Raw genomic sequence first — 2,108 nt, forward strand, 5'->3', positions numbered from 1 at the left:
GGCGCCGAGCCTGTTTGCTTGTTTTTACTTTGCAATTCCGTTTTATAAGGCTCACTCCTGTGGCTAAGAACCGCGGCCTTGGGAATCCTCAGCCCCACGGCCTCCTCTGTCTTAACTGCTCTGCTAGGAGCCCCGCCCCAACACAGTAGGGAGGAGACTTAGAACCGGACGTCGACCTTTGGGTCACATTAACGTGCGCGAATCCGGAAGTGACGCCCAGGAAGAGGAAGTGAAGCGGACCGGGCACCCATGTGGGTTCTGAGCATGTTTCTGCGTCTCTGGAAGCCGGTCTTGTGAACTCATTTGAAGCCACCGCGTAGTCAACATGGGTCGCACGGGGAAGTTGCCCTCCGGTGTCTCGGCCAAGGTGAAGCGCTGGAAGAAGGGCCACAGCAGCGACAGCAACCCGGCCATCTGCCGCCACCGCCAGGCCGCCCGCAGCCGCTTCTTCAGCCGGCCCTCAGGTAAGAGGGTGGAGACCCGAGGGCTCCGACGGCGGGGTTCTGGGCAGGCCTCTGTCCGGACGGATCAGGGACCTCTGGAAAGTCCAGGACCCCTGGACCCTTCATCTCCTAAAATGTCGAACCCACATGGGTGCCCGGTCTGCTTCACTTCCAGTACCCACTATGAAGGTCCATCCTTCTCATTTGACAGATGCGGGCACTGAGGTCCACAAGTAGAGTATTACGGGTGTCAGAGCTGGGACTAGTGGCTACAGTTAACCTTGGGCAGCTCTTTACAGACTGCTTCTACCTCCATTTATTTCCTAGAACCTATGAGTTTAGCTCCCACCCCACTTCTACCAGTGCTGATGCCATTGGTATAGGGAAGTAGAAATTTTTATATGGATCATTCCTCTCTTCCTTGACTGTCTTAAATTTCAGGCGGCATACAGTGGGCTTAGGAGGCAGGCCAAAGTCAGCATTTAGCTTCTTGTGTGGGGATCTGGACTGGACTGCTTTGTTTTCCCCAAAGGTTCTTACGTTCTCTTGGGTGAAAGGAGGTTTGGGTAGAAGTGGGGACCTAACCCTGTGCCTCTGGTTCTCAGAAAAGAGTGACCTGACAGTAGACGCTGTGAAGTTACATAATGAGCTGCAGTCAGGGTCCCTGCACCTGAGCAAAAGTGAAGCCCCTGAGATGGCCATGGAAGAAGAAGAAGGAGTGGATGCGGCTCTCAGTGAGAGGTCTTCAGGTACCTTCCTGAGTGGCCTGTCTGACTGCACGAATGTCACCTTCAGCAAAGTACAACGCTTCTGGGAATCTAATTCAGCTGCCCATAAGGAGGTAAGGGGGAGGGTCTGGGTGAGTGGAGATAATAAGAAAGAACCAGGCATGTGCCTTTTATTTTCTTCTGGCTCTGGCTGACAGGTGACAGCAGCTGCTATTTCTGGACAATGTGTCATCTCCTATCCTTGTGTCCTCTTCTAGGGCAGGGTCCAGTTTCCCTTTTTAGGTTCCATCTCCCCTGCTGAAGTGTAAAGTCTTTGAGGGTAGAAAAGTCTTGTAAACATTTAGTACTTCTCACACAAAGCATTCTCTTCTTTTTCTTTTTTTTGAGACACAATCTCACTATGGTAGAGTGACGTGGCATCACAGCTCACAGCAACCTCCAACTCTTGGGCTTAAGCGATTCTCTTGCTTCAGCCTCCCAAGTAGCTGGGCTACAGGCACCCATGACAACGCCCAGCTATTTTTTAGTTGTAGTTGTCATTGTTGCTTGGCTGGCCCACACTCAATTCAAGCCCGCCAGCTTTGTATATGTTGCTGGCGCCCTAGCTGCTGAGCTACAGGCACCAAAACTTCTTTCTTTCTTTTTTTTTTTTTTTTTCAAGACATAGTATAACACAGTCACACTGGGCAGAGTACTATGGTATAATAGCTCACAGCAACCTCAAACTCTTGAGTTCAAGTGATCCTCCTGCCTCAGCCTTCCTTAGCGGGGACTACAGGCACCCACCACAATACCCAGCTAATTTTTCTATATTTATTTATTTATTTGAGACAGAGTCTTACTTTGTTGCCCTCAGTAGAGTGCTGTGGCGTCACAGCTCACAGCAACCTCCAACTCCTGGGCTTAGGCAATTCTCTTGCCTTAGGCTCTTGAGTAG

The 2,108-nt window shown here is 51.0% G+C and overlaps 1 protein-coding gene across 1 annotated transcript in view; it reads left to right on the forward strand.

Annotated features, from left to right (window-relative positions):
- Positions 1-194: 194 nt before the first annotated feature.
- Positions 195-2,108, forward strand: part of RRP12 (ribosomal RNA processing 12 homolog) — a 43,173-nt gene continuing 41,259 nt past the window's right edge. The window contains exons 1-2 of the mRNA XM_003787298.3: positions 195-464; positions 1,049-1,284. Of these exons, the coding sequence (XP_003787346.1) occupies positions 326-464; positions 1,049-1,284 (375 nt within the window). The 5' untranslated portion in view covers positions 195-325. The remainder of the gene's footprint in view (positions 465-1,048; positions 1,285-2,108) is intronic.

This window comes from Otolemur garnettii, unplaced genomic scaffold (assembly GCF_000181295.1).
Source record: "Otolemur garnettii isolate 467f Iridium unplaced genomic scaffold, OtoGar3 scaffold00021, whole genome shotgun sequence".
Lineage (NCBI taxonomy): Eukaryota > Metazoa > Chordata > Mammalia > Primates > Galagidae > Otolemur > Otolemur garnettii.